The sequence below is a fragment of the Pseudochaenichthys georgianus genome, chromosome 23, assembly GCF_902827115.2.
Source record: "Pseudochaenichthys georgianus chromosome 23, fPseGeo1.2, whole genome shotgun sequence".
Taxonomy (NCBI): domain Eukaryota; kingdom Metazoa; phylum Chordata; class Actinopteri; order Perciformes; family Channichthyidae; genus Pseudochaenichthys; species Pseudochaenichthys georgianus.
This window is the reverse complement of record NC_047525.1, coordinates 8342291-8359288: the sequence shown is the minus strand read 5'-3', so window position 1 is coordinate 8359288 and position 16998 is coordinate 8342291. Positions and strand designations below refer to the sequence as shown.

Sequence of the window (16998 nt, the reverse complement as noted above, 5' to 3'; positions counted from 1 at the left end):
TGATAGGGTATCTACGAAGGTCGCCCGGTGAGAGGTCTCTAGAGCAGAGACCTCCAGCGGGCGCACGTAAACTACCCGGAGCTTTTAGCGGTGTTCCCCACCCTAAAACGCTTCCTGCCTTCTCTCAGAGGACACCATGTCCTCGTGAGGACAGACAACACGATATCGTGTATGAACCGCCAAGGGAGGTTGAGTTGTCTCCAGTCACACACACTGGCACACAAACTGATCCCTTGGAGCGGCAGACGTCTCCTCTCTCTGAGAGTGACACAGGTACCGGGAGTGATGCACCTCGGGACAGAACTACTGTCCAGAGGTGCACCACTCTATGCAGACTGGACTCCTCATCCAAGGACCGGGAGTCCGCTGTGGGTGCGTTACGGCGGAGCCCCGTCAAATCTGTTCGCATAAAGAAAAAATGCTCAATGACAGCTGTTCTCTTTAATGCACGATTTAAACACACTGTCAGGCGGGGACACACTCGTACACAATTGACCTCCGGGTCCTCTGTACGCGTTCCCACCCCTGGCTCTGTTACCCCCAACTCTGGCCAGAGTGAAGGAGCAACGCCACACACTTACTCTGATGTGTCCGCCCTAGCCCGCAACGTACGGGCTGGCGGAGATATATCAGCTGTTGTGCGGGCAGCCATGGCAGCCCCCACCACGCAGGGACAGATTGTCTCAGGCGGGGGAGGGCGATCCTTCACCCACGCCCAGAGCGCGGGGCACTATGGGCCTGACCCGTGAGTGGTACAATCTGAATACAGTGGGACTCCCTCAGAAGGTGATAAACACTATTCAGAGTGCGAGAGCTTCCTCCACCAGGTCTCTTTACGACTGTAAGTGGAGGGTGTTTGAGGAGTGGTGCCTTCAAGAAGGGCACATCTCTTTTCAATGCCCTGTCGGGGTGATTTTATCATTTCTACAGGACTTGATCGATAAACACAGAGCTTTCTCCACGATCAAGGTGTACCTGGCTGCTATTGCTGCATGCCATGTGGGCTTTGAGGGTAAGACGGCTAGCCAACATCCTTTGGTTTGCCGTTTTATGAAGGGAGCGCGCAGGCTCCTCCCTGTCTCCAGGTCGCTGGTGCCCTTATGGGACCTGGCAGTGGTTTTAAATGGGCTCAGAATGACCCCATTTGAACCCCTGGAAGGAGCTGACATGAAACATCTGTCACTCAAGACAGTGCTGTTACTGGCCCTGGCATCCGCCAAGCGGGTCAGTGATATCCATGCGCTGTCTGTACATCCCTCATGCACTCAGTTCGCCCCAGGGCAAACGAGAGTGTTGTTGAAGCCCAACCCTGCCTTTACACCAAAGGTGGTTGGTTCGTGTACCCCGATTGACATTGAGGCATTTCCTCCGCCGCTGGTTTCCTCCGGGGAGCAGCAGCAGGATCTGTTGTGTCCAGTGCGGGCTTTACACACATATATGGACAGATCAAAAGAGCTTCGTCTTAATGACCAACTCTTCGTGTCCTGGGCTAAACCTCACAAGGGCAAGCCTGTTACTAAGCAACGGCTCTCCCACTGGTTTGTGGAGGCAATTGCTTTGGCCTATACGAGTCAGAATCTGCAAGCACCTTCGGGTCTGCGGGCTCACTCAACTCGGGGCTTGGCTACATCCTGGGCTTTGTTCAAGGGTGTTTCCATCCAAGACATCTGTGCAGCGGAGACATCTCACTTCATGTTACTCTGAGAACTGGGGTTACGTAAGTAACCTATAGTTTCCCTTGCAAAACAATTCCAGCAAAGCCTGTTGGACACATTCAATCATAAATATACAGTATGCTTGACCTCAAAAATGTTTTTGGTTGTCAGAGCTATGTGAATACAATGTGAACTCCTTTTCTAACAACTTGCCTGATTGCCTGATCCAAACATCTGTGCAGCCTTTGAGCTTTACTGTAATGCCCAGGCTTTGCTGCAGTAAGCCTCAGGTAATCATTAGGGTCTTTAGACTCTTATCCCAGACCTATACTTTGTAATGTCAGACGCAGGGTCATTAAACGCACCAGGTCCTCTTAAAACTTAAAACCACTCTGGTCTAAGCTCATAGCTCATGTAACCTGATAAGGGTGTTTGAAAATAATCAAATCAGTGTGGTCATTATTAGGAAGTGTCAAATACCGTGCTGTTTTTATACATTTTTTCAAACATATTATCTTTCATACAATCCTGTCCTTAGTGTTGGTATCAGTGCTAGGAGTGTTTGAGATATTGCAGATGGTACAAACATGCATGTATGCTAGTATCTGAGTGTGGGGAAAGGATCAGAGTACACTGTTTACCATTGGGGAGATAGGGTACAACATGATACTGAGTTCTGCTTGTGCTGCTGTTAATGCAGTTCTTCATATCATCACGCAGCTCCATGTGGCTATCATCAGGATATTCATTCACAGGAAATGAAATGTGTCCCAAAGCACCATTCTGCGTCTCCTCTTCCTTATCTCTCTCCGTCCCTCCTGGTGCTTTCTCTGGATATCTCTGCGTTCTAGTTCAGCCCGGTCCCTGGCGAAGCATTGCTTGCTGTCTATGGACCAAGCTGTTTCCTCTTAAACTCTTTTTCTCCCTCTCTGGCTATTTTTCTTTTTTCAATGTTATCTTGTAGCTTCATGCTATAGGTGATGTTTGTTTGGGCCGGTCCCCTCCTTTATCGCACATCTGGCTGCTCTCGCTATCCTGGGGTCACTGGATGAGCTCCAGGTGTGAGTGTGTAGAGTGATGCTATCTGTCCACATTATAACACAACGGATGCACACAAAACACACACGTGAGAGAGAGTGCGAGGAAGCGAGGACACAGAGGGTGATAGCTAAGAAGCGGCCCCCTTTCCTGCCATTGTTCACAGTCACTCGTTTTGTTGCAAACTGTCCCTAATATGACCCGCTTCTAATGCCTTGTTTCTGGCATGTGAATTCAGTTGAATTTGAGTTCAAGAAAAGACAACAGATGCACTCTAATGAATACTCCCCTAATTCCCCTTCCACTTCCTACACTCGGTAACATCTTCAGCCTAGATCTGCTGTTCATTTATATCAGTGAGGAGGCAGAGGATTGTGGGTGCAGCACCAGGTGGCCGGACTCCCACATGAAATACTGTGCTCTCAAACATCATCCAGCAAGACAAAAGAATCCTTCTACATTTCTCTCACTGTCTCTCCTTGTTTCTCCATTTCCTGTATTACTCAACATACTGTTTATTTCACCCCATTCATCTTCCTTTGCCTCTCAGCAGATGTCCACCTGTCTGTCAGAGCTTCTCTGAACGCTTTTCCAATCGTTCTTTTATCCTTGCCTTGTTTGTTGAGCGTGTTAGCATGCTGCTTACATTTTCTGATTATGAATTGATTCATTGTCAAGGGATGCCCAATATATTACGGTCATGGATGACTTGCTATGAAATGGGATACTGACATTAAAAAGTGGTTCAAATGTCAATTATAGCCAAAAGAGTGGCCCGTTATGGTGGCCCAGGAAATCAATTCATGCGATAACCAAAACCAGGAGTCGTCTAGGAACCATGAAAATCTGTAAAAACCTTCGTGACCGATCATCCAAAAGATGTAAACATACTTTACTGGTTAATTGACCTGCTTGTGATGCTCCAAAAAAGTGTTATTACTTCATTCATAAGTGTTCCCCTTCTTGGCGCCCTGGATATGGAGGCCAAATTGAATGGCAATCCATACAAACGTTATGAAGATATTTTAATTAAAAAACGTGAATGTTAACCTGTTGTTGGCCATAGCGGATCAATTGGGGTTCACCCTCTGGGGAACATGAATATCTTTACAAAAATCAACATTAAGTGATCCAATAGTTGGACAAACCAACCAATAGAACGACACTGCCTTTCATAACGACATACCATGGGTACAAATCATGACAAATATGTTTTTTTTTCTACCCAAAAATATAAATGCTCTTTCTCCGTCGTCCCCTCTCTGCAGGTCAGTTCCTCCTGGAGCAGTCTCGTCTCAGCGAGGCGGCGGAGATGGCGGAGCGAGCGGCGGAGCTGGACCAATCAGAGTTTGATGTGGTCTTCAGCGCGGCTCACATGCTCAGGTTGGCTAAACTGCTGACTTATAAAAACACCCTCTGCAAGTGGAGTTTCCCCTCTTGGGAAAAAAGCATACAGTACAGAAAGTCTAATGATCGTGTATGTCAAGAAATGTTGAGGTTTTTACAGACTTTGTGGCTTTATTCTTAACCACTGCCATTTAATAGGCATCCTTGAAATATGAATTATACTGATGTTATAGAATAGTAAATGTCCTCTCTATGAAAAGTGGTGCCATAAAAGCTGTTATGTATTAAAACAGCAGTACCATTTCAGTCCATCATAGTCTGAGTCCAAGTCTTGTAAAGATGCCATCAGAGAATTTTCCGTACAAAATTGGCAAGCACTTGCATAGACAGCGTATAAGTGTTAAAACGTGTTATTCCCAGCAACTCAAGGAAATATTGGCGCGATGTGACTTCGTTCCATTTTGCTCTATATATCTGGAAAAGTCATTAATACTCTCGAGCATTCATCTCAATGCAGCAGCACAGAGGATTTGCTCAAATTGAAAGTCTCAGGGTTTGGCTAGCGTTTCCTTTAGTAAGTGAAAATCTAAATGACAGATAATTCTGCTTAAGTGGTTATTTTCATGTGGGTTCGAGTTTGATGGATGAGACACACTGTCAGCAGCTGGAAACTGAAACTGCTGATGATAAATATGACCAACAGATATTGACTGACTATGAGAAGGAAGAAAATAAAGATCAGGGGATCAGTATGAAGAATCATTTTACTTTAAATGTTTGTTTACTAAGTCACTAACAAAGCATTTGTTATTTAATTGTTTTGGATAAAACCCTAATGCCTATTTTTCTCACCGATTCTACTTTCTTAAAACATTACTTTGTATGACATGTTCCAAACCTGTCACTATATCCTGCCAGCAGTGCATGAGACAGATCATCTATAGAAAATTTGCCTCGCTCTTTTCTATAAATAGGATAAACAATAACATCATCTTGATCAATCTGGGATCTGGGATCAGTGCTGCCGAGTTGGACAGTTGAATCGTTTTTTAACATGCAATGACTCCTCATCTCTGATTGGTTGTTCTCCTTGTGTGTGCTGTATCTTCAAAAAGGCTCCAGGTGCACGAGGACGAGGCAGAGGAACCCGATTGTCCGTCTCATGAACTGCTGTCAGGATGTAGTAACAGTTTAAGCAAACATGAGAACATTTGATCTTTTATCTGAAAGGTAGCTGCAGCTTAAAACCAGACTTCCTGAATCTTCATTTACATTTCCTAAAGAAACAAAGACAAAGGAAGCACACTAAGATGATGCCTGATAGCTGGTCATCAACTCCAGTGAACCCCTGATAAAGTGTTGCATGAGGGTTCTTAAGGCATCATTTACTTGAGTCACAGTCTTATAAATATGAATCACCATGTCGGGAAAGAATGGTTTCCTTGGCTTTATTAACTTTGGCACGGCAAGGTCCGGTTCTTCTATTTGGATCAAATGTAATGTATGGATCAGATGAACTGTTGAATCCTCATGAAACCACCTGCACCATGCAAGTGGTTAAGTAGTTCTTGCATTATGAAAACGTCTCTCCTCACGATACACTGATAAATAATAAGTAAAACATCGGCAGTAAGCTGGTCGTAGTAGTAAAGTAAGTCCTAGCCGTGAAGTCAATGCCCCAATATGAAATCTTACCGACATTATCACTGATGGCCACTGGTGAAAAGCAGAAAGGATCGTGAACTGCTCTTGTATATTTTTAAATAAAGTTGATTCATCTGTACTGTGCAAGAGATTGAGCATATTCGATTTTTTGTAATCCAAATGTTCCAAGTTGAAGATGCAGTATATTATATTATCCATTAACCCTCCTGTCGCGTTCATTTTTCTCCTTTACTTTGGTGTTCCCGGTCAAATCTGACCCGTCTGCTCTTACATTAACATAAGAAGCATTTATCATCACCACATTTCCTTTAACACCCTTTCAAGCTGTAAACAATGTCTGAGACTACTGGTTCACATGGATAACTGCAGTGAATATACAAAGAATAGACACTGAAAATCGATTCCAAAATGAACATGTTTGTCAATCTGGGTGTGTCCTATCTGACGGATGAACATAATCTACGGTTACTCATTAATGTACTAGTGAGGTCCTTTTTGACAGGGTCCATCATGGCCGTTACACACTTGAATAAACCACGGAGAATTCACTGAAAGTGGTGATCAACAATTTGATATGTTCAAATGCCTGGATGGTATCATAAGGTCTTGAAGCAATCTGATGTACATTACAATATGTATGACTGATCAAAGTAGTACATTGGTCAGATCAACCAGAACACGACAGGCGGCTCACCACTGAGGCATCTTTAGAGCAAATACAGAGTCATGTATAAAGTTTGATGAGCTCAGTGTAATAATGTGTATTAATCTAATCTGTGTTCTGACTCTTTGTTTCTCCATGTTTCCTCCCTGTAGACAGGCCAGTCTGAACGAGGCAGCAGAGAGACAGTACGAGCGAGCAGCAGGCCTCAGACCAGATGTGAGTACCTGGGCTGGTGGGCCTGTCAGCGCATATCATGGAAACACACACACACACACACACACACACACACACACACACACACACACACACGCCTGCACTGTTCATTTCATTTCATTTCAAACCTTTATTTAACCAGATTGGTCCCATTGAGATCATAGTTCTCTTTTTCAAAGGAGACCGGCAGCATATAGGTTCCACATGAAACATAAAACAATAAAGGACATTATACATTATATTTACAGGATACATAGTTATAGACATTTACAAGTGCCCATTGTATCAGCAAGCATTTCATTTAGCCTAGCTTTAAAAACATGCAGAGGAATGAGATTGCTCAGTTTCAATTTTTGCTGAAGACTGTTCCAAGCAAGTGGAGCTGCGCACATAAAAGCTGTCTTACCTGAGACAGTCCTTGCTCTTGGCACATCTAACAAGACTACATCATGTGACCTCAGACAATAGCTGCTTGCTGCTCTCTGTGTTATCAGCGAGCAGATATAATACGGGAGTTTACCCAACAAAGCTTTATAGATAAAAGTGTACCAATGACTGAGCCTCCGTACAGAGAGTGATGGTAAACCTGCCTTGGTATACAGTGTACAGTGATGTGTAAGCGCTTTACAATTTGTGACAAATCTCAGAGCACTGTGATACGCAGCATCCAATTTGCTCAGGTAATTGGCAGGTGCATTCATATACAACAAATCACCATAGTCCAGCACAGGTAAAAAGGTCACAGTGACTAGCCTTTTCCTGGCCTCAAGCGAGAAACAGGACTTGTTTCTGAAAAAGAACCCTAGCCTAACCCTCAGTTTTTTAAGCAGGTTATTGACATGAAGTTTAAAAGAGAGACAATCATCAAGCCAGATACCAAGGTATTTGTAACAGGCAACAACTTCAAGTTTTGTTCCTTGCGTAGTTACAATATCTAAAACAGGCTCTGGTGTCTTTTTAGCTTTTGAAAAGAGCATTACCTTGGTTTTCTCAACATTTAAAAGAAGCTTTAGTTCAGAGAGCTGAGTCTGAATAGTGTTAAAAATAGCCTGTAATTTAACAACAGCCTCTTTAATGGAGGGACCTGCACAATACATCACAGTATCATCTGCGTAAAAATGTAAAGTAGCTTCATCCACATTATCACCTACACTGTTAATATATATGGAGAATAAAAGTGGTCCTAAAACAGAACCTTGTGGTACACCATTAGAAATGTTTAACCACTCAGAAGACAGCCCATCAAAATGAACACATTGGGACCTTTCAGAGAGGTAGTTCACAAACCACCCCACTGCATGGCTGGATATGCCAATACTGAGTAGCCTCTGCTTTAAGATGCGATGATCAACGGTGTCAAACGCTTTGGAAAGGTCAATAAACAGAGCTGCACAACTCTGCTTATTATCTAAAATACTAGTAATGTCATTTACCACTTTCATTGTTGCAGTGATGGTGCTGTGTTTCTTTCTGAATCCTGACTGATGTTTAGACAGGATATCATTTATACATAAAAACTCCTTTACTTGTTCACTCACTAAGCGTTCGAGCACCTTAGCCAGAACTGACAATTTAGAGATTGGCCTATAGTTATTTAAAATAGTTGCCTCCCCTCCTTTCAGTAAAGGCAAGACATAAGCAGACTTCCATACTTTTGGAATTGTGTTCGTGCTGAGGGAGAGGTTAAAAAGAGAAGTAAGAGGTGGAGCAATAAAATCTGCAGCTATCTTTAAAAAGAAAGGTTCTAAGTTGTCCGGGCCAGCCGGTTTCCTAGGATCTAGCTTGGATAATGCTTCATGAACAATACCAATAGTTAAAGGAGTAAAACTGAAAGGGTTTTCCAGACCACATTGTTCAGAGTCAAGGATTGGAGCGTTCACAGAAGCAGAAGTACAGTCAGTGACAGAATCAAACAGAGAGCCACAAGACACAAAATGCTCATTAAAGCAATTTAGCATAGTAGCCCTGTCTGATATAGTGCCAGATGCTGTGGTGAGGCACGGAGGTAGCTCATTTGGGATATCACCAGTGGAAATCGATTTTATGGCTTTCCAAAATTTCCTAGGATTATTCAGGTTTTCTGTGGTAACCGACAAATAGTACTTTGATTTAGCACTTTTTATTTGAGATGTGAAGCTATTTCTTAGCTGCCTAAAACGTAGCCATTCTACCTCTGAGCCTGATTTCCTAGCCTTAGCCCAAGCATTATTTCTCTCATGAAGTAGACTGGACAGCTCAGCAGAAAACCAGGGATTGTTTCGTCCCTTCACTCTAAATTTACGCAGAGGTGCATGTCTATCTATAATTTTCATAAAACCAAGATAAAAATAAGACCATGCAGTTTCTACATCAGCACACAGATTGATTTTACCCCAATCAAAATCAAACAGATCATGTAAAAAACCCTGCTCCACAAAGTGTTTTTTGTCTCTCTTTGTGATGACACGTGGTTTAACCTTTTGGACCTTAGTGTCCCTAATTGTGGCTACAACACAGTGGTCACTCACATCATTAGCAAATACTCCCACAGATGAGTATTTATGTGGAACATTTGTTAAAATTAGATCAATTAAGGAGGATTTATTTGGGGACTTAATATTTGGGCGAGTGGGACTGTCTATAATCTGGGTAAAATTCAAAGAGGTACACAGGTTTTTAAAATCCTCTGACACAGAAGTTAACCAGTCCCAATTAAAATCACCATGAAGCACTATTTCCGTGTAGGAAAGTTGTGATAACAGTTTTGCCAAAGACGATAAAGAGTCCTTGACAGCCGAGGGGGCCCTGTAGCAGCCCACCACCATGACCTGTTGACCCTTTGTTACCTCAATATTCACGGCTAAAAATTCTAGCTGTTTACTAACAGATTTGGAAACCATATTAGTTACACAAAACTTATTTTTCACATAAATGGCAACGCCACCACCTTTTTTCGGCCGGTCAGTACGATATACACTGTAACCATGTATGTAAATGTCAGAGGCCAAAATGGATTTATCTAGCCACGTTTCTGATAAGACAATGACATCAGCATCAGTCGAACTCGCCCAAATACGGACAAAATCTAATTTAGGTAACAGACTACGCACATTTAAATGAATTAAACCTAGCCCAGATCTAGATATAAAATCAGCAGGAGTAGCTATTTGACTAATACTGCTCGGTGGACCTGGATTTGGCTGTACATTTCCTGATAGTAACAACAATAAAAATACCAAGCACCTTTTCCTCTTAATCAACACACATACATTGTCAGCTGTTCTAGAGTCACCAGCAAACTTCGCGAAAGTGAGATTAGAGTTTAAAAAACAATTCTGAAGGACCATCGTGGGAGGCATGTGAGAAAGACAAACATTTTCCGAAATGAATGTCCGCGACAGTGCAACCAGCAATTGTTTGTACTGTAAATTCAATTTACGACATGCTACGTGTTGCTCATCATTCTGACATTATTTGATAGTACTGTTGTTCCTGGCAAACAGGGAATATGAAGTGGAAACTATGCTCTGTTCCCCGCTGTGCACCGGTGCCTGCTGGATGCTCTCGTGCAAACACGGAGATCCCAGAGAGAGAAGAGAGAAGAGCTCTGTGTTACCGTCGCTGTTCTCCAGCTCACACATTCAGCTTCAGAGTAAACACTTGATCACAGTATAGTGTAACGGAGCCTTGAGGGTATCATGTCTCTCAGTCAGCACATGTAGTGGAGGAAGGTATGGCTATTGTATCCCGTTGAAGTATCAGTCAGTCCTTCAGAGGGACAGGGTCTGGGAGGGGGAGTCATAGCGACCCCTGTGCTTTCTGACAGGACTTCCTGCAGTCATCTGTCATGCTAGTGTGCTCAGTGAGGGTCTGCTCTGTGACGACGGATACCACTGCATTCAGGAGGGAGCGTGACACTTCCATCGTCACGCCCTGCACTAACGTAACGTATGTTATTTCACCGCACCCTTTATAGCTACTTTTATTGTCTAATGTAGATTTGTAAATGTCAAATCACCATTTTTCTGGTCACTATACCGCAATTAACCATATTATCCTGATAACCATCAAGATATGCTTACAAGTCTTAAGATGGCACGAACACGTAGTGGATTCAATTTAGATTACATGTTCTACAACAGGCGCAGGCAGAACAGGCAGGGAAAGAAAACAAAGCACAGGGAAACAAGGGCAGGGGGACGACGACGACGACGACGACGACGACGACGACGAACGACGACGGACGACGACGACGAGACGACGACGACGACGACGACGACGACGACGACGACGACGACGAGGACGAGGACGACGAGACGACGACGACGGACGACGACGACGACGAGGAAGACGACGACGACGACGACGACGACGACGACGACGACGACGACGACGACGACGACGACGACGACGACGACGAAGATCGACGGACGAGGACGACGACGACGACGACGACGACGAGGACGACGACGACGACGACGACGACGACGAAGACGAGACGACGACGACGACGACGACGACGAGACGACGACGCTACGACGACGACGAGGAAGACGACGACGACGACGACGACGACGACGACGAGGACGACGACGAGGACGACGACGACGACGACGACGAACGACGACGACGACGACGACGACGACGACGACGACGACGACGACGACGACGACGACGGACGACGACGACGACGACGACGACGACGACGAGACGAGACGACGACGACGACGACGACGACGACGAGGACGACGACGAGGACGACGGACGACGATGGACGACGACGACGACGACGAGACGACGACGACGACGACGACGACGACGAGAGGAGACGACGACGACGACGACGTAGGACGACGACGACGGACGACGAGACGACGACGACGACGATGACGACGACGAGGACGAGACGACGACGACGATCGACGACGACGACGACGACGACGACGACGGACGACGACGACGAGACGACGACGACGACGGACGACGACGAGGACGACGACGTACGACGCGACGACGGGACGACGACGACGACGACGAGGAAGACGACGACGACGAGGACGACGACGAGGACGAGACGAACGAAGACGAGGACGACGAGGACGACGACGACGACGACGACGACGACGACGACGACGACGACGAGACGACGACGACGACGAGGAAGACGACGACGGACGACGACGAGGACGACGACGACGAGGAAGACGAACGACGACGACGACGACGACGAGGACGACGACGAGGACGACGAGACGACACGACGACGACGACGACGACGACGACGACGACGACGACGAGGAAGAGACGACGACGACGACGACGACGAGGAAGAGCGACGACGACGACGACGAGGAAGACGACGACGAGACGACGAGAAGACGACGACGACGACGACGAGACGACGAGGACGACGACGACGACGACGACGAGACGAGGAAGACGACGACGACGACGAACGACGACGACGAGGAAGACGACGGACGACGACGACGACTAGACGACGAGGACCGACTACGACGACGACGACCGACGACGACGACGACGACGACGGAAGACGACGAGCGACGACGACGACGACGAGGAAGCACGACGACGACGACGACGACGACGACGACGTACTACTACTCCTACTATACTATTAATACTACTACTACTACTACTACTACTACTACTACTACTACTACTACTACTACTACTACTACTACTACTATTAATACTACTACTACTACTACTACTACTACTACTACTACTACTACTACTCATGAGATATTCTCTATTCCAACTACCATGATGTTAGCAACCATGTACTGCTATTTCAGATGTGTTACTTTTAGATAACTATGTTCTTTATTATTGTATCCATAATTTGAACCATTTATCCTTGGCTTCTGTTTCTAATCTATGACTTACTGTCGCTATTTCAACAATCCATTATAGGACTTTTATTTAACAGTTTCAATTGTTTCACTTTACTCCCTGTTGGCTTGCTTTCTTGGTTCCACACACTGGCAACGGCAACACATAGAGTTCAAGTGTATTTATTTATTTTTAAATGTGCTCCTTTCAAATGTTTGCTCACACCTACAACAGCTGAACAGTACTGGCTGAGAACCACTGCTTTAAAACATCTGCCATTTTTTGGATTGCCTGCTCAAGCCCTGAATCTGAGTAAATCCATAGACTGGTTGTCCATTTCAATTTGGTTAGCCATGTGTATATATTTCATTCTGTAATAAAATCTCCAAGTCAGTCATTATCATTCACAGTCTAGAAGCAGTCGTGTGCACATTCAGTAAAGCACCTCTTGACATTTCCCTGCCCACGTAGTGACCTTTAATATCAAGTTCTTATCCTTAAAATGTGAGTCTTTTTTTATTTAGCAATAGCTGTGGTTACCGTGTTACCAGCAAGCATAAAGTATTGTAACGTCAAACACTCCTGAGCAGCTACACTGGCAGAAATACGAGAGAAGAGAATGTATCTGTTTACAGAGCAGCAAAACAAGCGCGCACATGTTTTAGTAAAAAGATAATTACATCCACAATCTTATTTCATGCTACGGTTTTTTTTTTTTTAGAGCAAGGCACGCAAGTGATTTGTTATATTGCCGGGGAGTGGGTGTGCAACCTTTTGCCTGGAACTATCAACACAAAGAATATTTGCATAGTTTTTCACAGCAGTAAGAAATGATTCTAATCAGTGTTTCATAGGGGTGGAAGGGATCTTTAAGGATTATATAACTTTTAGGACAATATGATACATGTTTACAGTAGTGCAGGGTGCATCTCTAGAGCTACCACAGGCAGATGCTACCTTAAAAAAGACTGTATATCCAACATGTGTAATAACTTAGATCACTGTGTATTAATGCAAGAGCAACCCAATGTTGTATATAGTCGTTTCAGTCAAAAGAAAGTAAAAAATGGCCGTACTCAAGGACTCTGTCTGCCCTCCCGTACACAGAGCACAGGCAAGGCTCTGCTTCTGATGATGTGTATTGCATATCAGCTCCTTGTTTAGAATGGCAAAGGGACGCTCATTTATCTAGCTTAGTACGATATGTTTCTGCTGCTCTCTCACTGGCACTAAAAGCAGAGCAAGGGATTCGGAGCACTTTGTTGCACGAGGTGAAAAAAACAACCCGACTGGATGAAAAGAGAGCGTTGGTACTGCACTGCAGCTCCTCTCTGCATTCATTACGGAACTCTCCAGCGTGTTCTTGAAATATTCCAGCTCCTCGAGCATTCATCTGTTACATGAGGTGAGAAAAATAGGCCCTTTGGAGTAGTGGAATGTAAACAAGGGAAACATCAATGTTGAGAAGAGACTCACAGTTGTGTTTGGGAAGAGAACATCTGTGAAGCAGTGGCTAAGAATATGTCAGGCACCGAGGACGCTGATGAGCTGCCGACTGCTTTGTGAAGGGGTCTGTGTCGAATCGTGTCTGTGACCTGGTTTTTTTGTTGTGAACTGGTACACTGTTGATGGTCAAATGGTCTAATGTGGCAACTCGTTGATGTGGTATTTTTTTTTCTTTTTTTAAAGGACTCCAGAAAGACACATGTATAACAAAAACTACTCCCAGCCATAGACAATCTGTACCCATGTGTCCACTGTGGCACTATCAAAGGATGTCCTTTTGTCTTTGGCCATGCCTTAGGTGTAATTTAATGCATATTAGATTTTCTAAGCCTTAAACTAATTTCACCAGAGACCTTTCCTTAATCCACTCTCCATTTAAATAAAAACTGGCAAGCTTCCTAAAACATGTTTATGTCTTACATAACTGTCTGTGTCCAATGTGGAGCTGAGAAGGGCAAGTTTGAAATAGTTTGCCCAGGCGGATGATTCAAAGGTGGACACAGTTGCGGTATTCCTGTACAGCAGGGGTGTCAAACTCAATTTCATCGCGGGCCACATCAGCATTATGGTTGCACTCAAAGGGCCGGTTGTAACTTTAAGACTATATAAAAATACATATATAAATATATCATATATATAAAATAATGTATTATATTACATCATTGCCTCTGCATTGGATTATCATCGGATAGGGTAATAACTTCATAATTAACTATGTCTGAAAGCAGAAGTCTAGGGCAAATAATTGCAAGTCTTTTCAGTGCGTATGTCCCAAAATGATTTAAAAAGAAAAGCCAAATTCTGGAGAAAAAATAAATAAAAGTGACATTTTGAAATAAAAATCTAATTCTGAGAAAAAGGAATTCTATGAAAAAATTGATATTTTGAAGAAAAAAAGGCAAATTCTGAGAAAAAAAGGCAAATTCTGAGGAAAAAGTCATATTTGAGATGCATTGTGGGACATGTAGTTTTTGGGCAACGTGCTTCTGTAGCATGTAACCGTATAATAAACATATTATATTCCTTGCAAGCTCTTGTGGGGCCACATAAAATGAAGTTTTCTGCCCCTGTTCTCATGGTGTCTTTTCCCTCTCTTAGTACCCGGCTGCTCTGATGAACCTCGGGGCCATCCTCCACCTGAACGGGAAGCTTCCGGAAGCGGAGGCCAACTACCTGCGTGCTCTCCAGCTGAAACCTGATGATGTCATCACCCAGACCAACCTGCGCAAGCTGTGGAACATCATGGAGCGGCAGGGGCTCCGGGTCAGGGTGGGGGCCCGGGGAGCAGGGGAGAGACCTTCTAACTGAGAGCTGCTCTGTTCTCTCTGTGATGACAGAGTGTCCTCCAGGCATTTACAGGACAATATATGAAAGAGTTGGAGGCTAAACTCTCGACAAGACGGGAGGAACTAATCTGTTATGAGATCTGACCTGTGATGGTTGTGGACGACAGCTTAAGGCTTGGCATGTTTGAGATTCAAGTGGGAAGCGCTGAATGGTCCACAGCAGTCCTGATTGGTGGATCAAACCACTGATATTACTTAGTGATGTTAAGTCGGCAAATAACTGCAAAGTCCAAAAGAAAAAGTTTTGAGAAGGAGCGTCTCAAAAATCAGCTGAATATTACTTTGATATGATAAAAGAAAATCTTGCTTTTGTTTTAAAGCACTTAATTCGAAGGAGGATGGAGCAAACTATTTGAATAATTTCCGTGGAATGGGTTTGGAAGTGGTCAGCACTGATGAGTGAGTGATGCCAGCTGGTTGTGTTAAAAGTGAAATCCAACAATTTCAAGCATCAAGTCTTATTACAGGTATTTCTGAATACTTTCACATAAATGAAAATAATATGTAAAAGCCTGCAGCTTCAGAGGGAGATGTCTAACAAATTGAAAGTGATGTCACTTTCTGTACAAGTTTCAAAAAGGCAAACAAAAGGAGTTGGAAACTGATCTGTAGCCCACTCCTGATCTCAGCCCAATGCTAGCTGCTAATACGCTAACACGCCTGAATCTCTGACGTGTTGCATTGAGGTTGATGTAGGCACCGGGTTGGACATCGATTTGAAACTGTGCATCGTGAGTTTCACAACTTTAGAGTGCAATGCTAAATCTGTTGAGAAATCTTGAAAATAATCAAACCCTGATTGATACCCTCAGGGTGCTCTTGCCATAAACATATACTATTCAAACAGTAAATGCATAACAATAACGCATGCTAACGCTAAGGCTTGTTCAGGTACCTCCCTCTGATACAGTGCTGTGTAGTCACTCGCTTAAACCAATACATCACCAGGTTAAAACATGAAGCATAGCCAATTCCCATGGTGTTGTCCGAGTCACTGAAGATTGTTTGCACCTGGTGCATTGTAGATGCTTGTGACTGTAAACATGTAAACAGGTCATGAAGAAACTCCTCAGCGGTGCCAAAGCTTGAACTGAGTCTCTACGCCTCTCGTGCCAAGCAAGAACTGAAACGTGTCGTGTTCCTCGTGTCCATGTTTCATTTCCTGTGATCAAATGATCAGACTTAATTTATTAATACATGTTATTTTATGTGAAAAAGCCAACACTGTGCCGTGGCTGTCACAGTAGCCCATCCTCTCTTATGTCCCCATGTAGATAGGCTACAGTAGGCTACATGACATTTACAATAAAACGTGTTCTTTTCCTCTCTGCTCAGGGACATCAGGTTGTGGTTCCTGTCCCAGAATGCCTCTGTGACACAGAGAGAGCTTCTTAAAAGGATGTACAGTGTGTTTTGATGATTGTGATATTTGGTTGAATTATAGAACATGTGTAGCTGGAAATGTGTTGTGTTTTGTAAAGAAGAGTTTTCTGTAATAAAAACATGACTTTTGCCGTCAGCAGTGTGATGTCCTCAGGGAAGCCTTTGCCTCTCAACAATGTCAATTCAGTCCACACACCCACATGTTTATTCATGTGAATACAGAGTCTGCACTGAGTGTGTGTCTGTCCTTTAATCCTGTCATGGCATGCAGGCGTATCCCTCCAACAGACACTGGGGAGTGACCAAATCAAAGCGTAGATTTCCCATGAGGCCAAAATACCATGAA

General features: G+C 44.2%; 1 protein-coding gene across 1 annotated transcript in view; it reads left to right on the top strand.

The window, feature by feature from the left end:
* The window catches only part of tmtc2a (transmembrane O-mannosyltransferase targeting cadherins 2a), a 77481-nt gene extending 60693 nt beyond the window's left edge, over positions 1 to 16788 (top strand). The window contains exons 10-12 of the mRNA XM_034112404.2: positions 3962 to 4076; positions 6522 to 6585; positions 15022 to 16788. Coding sequence (XP_033968295.1) covers positions 3962 to 4076; positions 6522 to 6585; positions 15022 to 15231 — 389 coding nt within the window. The 3' untranslated portion in view covers positions 15232 to 16788. The remainder of the gene's footprint in view (positions 1 to 3961; positions 4077 to 6521; positions 6586 to 15021) is intronic.
* The last annotated feature ends 210 nt before the right edge of the window (positions 16789 to 16998 follow it).